Below are 622 nucleotides of genomic sequence, written 5' to 3'. Positions count from 1 at the left end.
GCACTGTGGAGGAAGGTCTGGCAATCATGCCAAGCAAAAGCCTAACGGCCACAGTGTTCTGTGACTATAACTGCTACGGAGTGGGACAGGTAGCAATTTTAGATGAGCCACTCACAAACTTCAGCATGTTCCAGTCAAAGACGTAGTCGTAGGAAAAGCCCTGTCTGTGGAAAAGGTTCCTGAAGAGCTGCCTCAGGTAGGAGTAGTCTGGCTTGTCGTCGAACCGCAGGGAGCGACACAAATTCAGGTAAGTGGAAAACTCAGCTGGCAAGAAAAGAGAGAAATCAAAATCAGCTTTATTGGCTAAGTATGTGTGCACATACTGTACAAGGAGTTTGACTCAAAGCTGTCAAGGTATATTATATTATTGCAAAAGCCCTTTTTTAACTTGGGTTTACTCACAGGGGTATCCCTTGCAGAGCACCTCGATGGGGGTGGACATTTTCTTCTCACTGATGCGTTCATACTTCTGCCTTTTTGTGGCAGCCTTGAGGCCCTGCCAGGGCAGGGAGCCCAGGTTGAAGTACATGAGTACGTAGCCCAGGGACTCCAGGTCGTCTCGCCTCGACTGCTCTGTGAAGGGAAAAGCAGAACAGAGAGAGAGAGAGAGAGAGAGAGAGAG

At 48.7% G+C, this 622-nt stretch overlaps 1 protein-coding gene across 4 annotated transcripts in view; it reads right to left on the bottom strand.

The window, feature by feature from the left end:
- csnk1e (casein kinase 1, epsilon) overlaps positions 1-622 on the bottom strand; it is a 17,212-nt gene that overhangs the window by 7,666 nt on the left and 8,924 nt on the right. For all 4 annotated transcript variants that reach the window (XM_032501533.1, XM_032501534.1, XM_032501531.1 and 1 more), the window contains exons 6-7: positions 403-573; positions 116-264 (exon numbers count right to left, since the gene is read on the bottom strand). In XM_032501533.1, coding sequence (XP_032357424.1) covers positions 116-264; positions 403-573 — 320 coding nt within the window. The remainder of the gene's footprint in view (positions 1-115; positions 265-402; positions 574-622) is intronic.

Source organism: Etheostoma spectabile, chromosome 21 (assembly GCF_008692095.1).
Source record: "Etheostoma spectabile isolate EspeVRDwgs_2016 chromosome 21, UIUC_Espe_1.0, whole genome shotgun sequence".
In the NCBI taxonomy this organism is placed as follows: Eukaryota; Metazoa; Chordata; class Actinopteri; order Perciformes; family Percidae; genus Etheostoma; species Etheostoma spectabile.
Note: the sequence above shows the minus strand (reverse complement) of the source record. Positions and strands in the feature narration are given on the sequence as shown.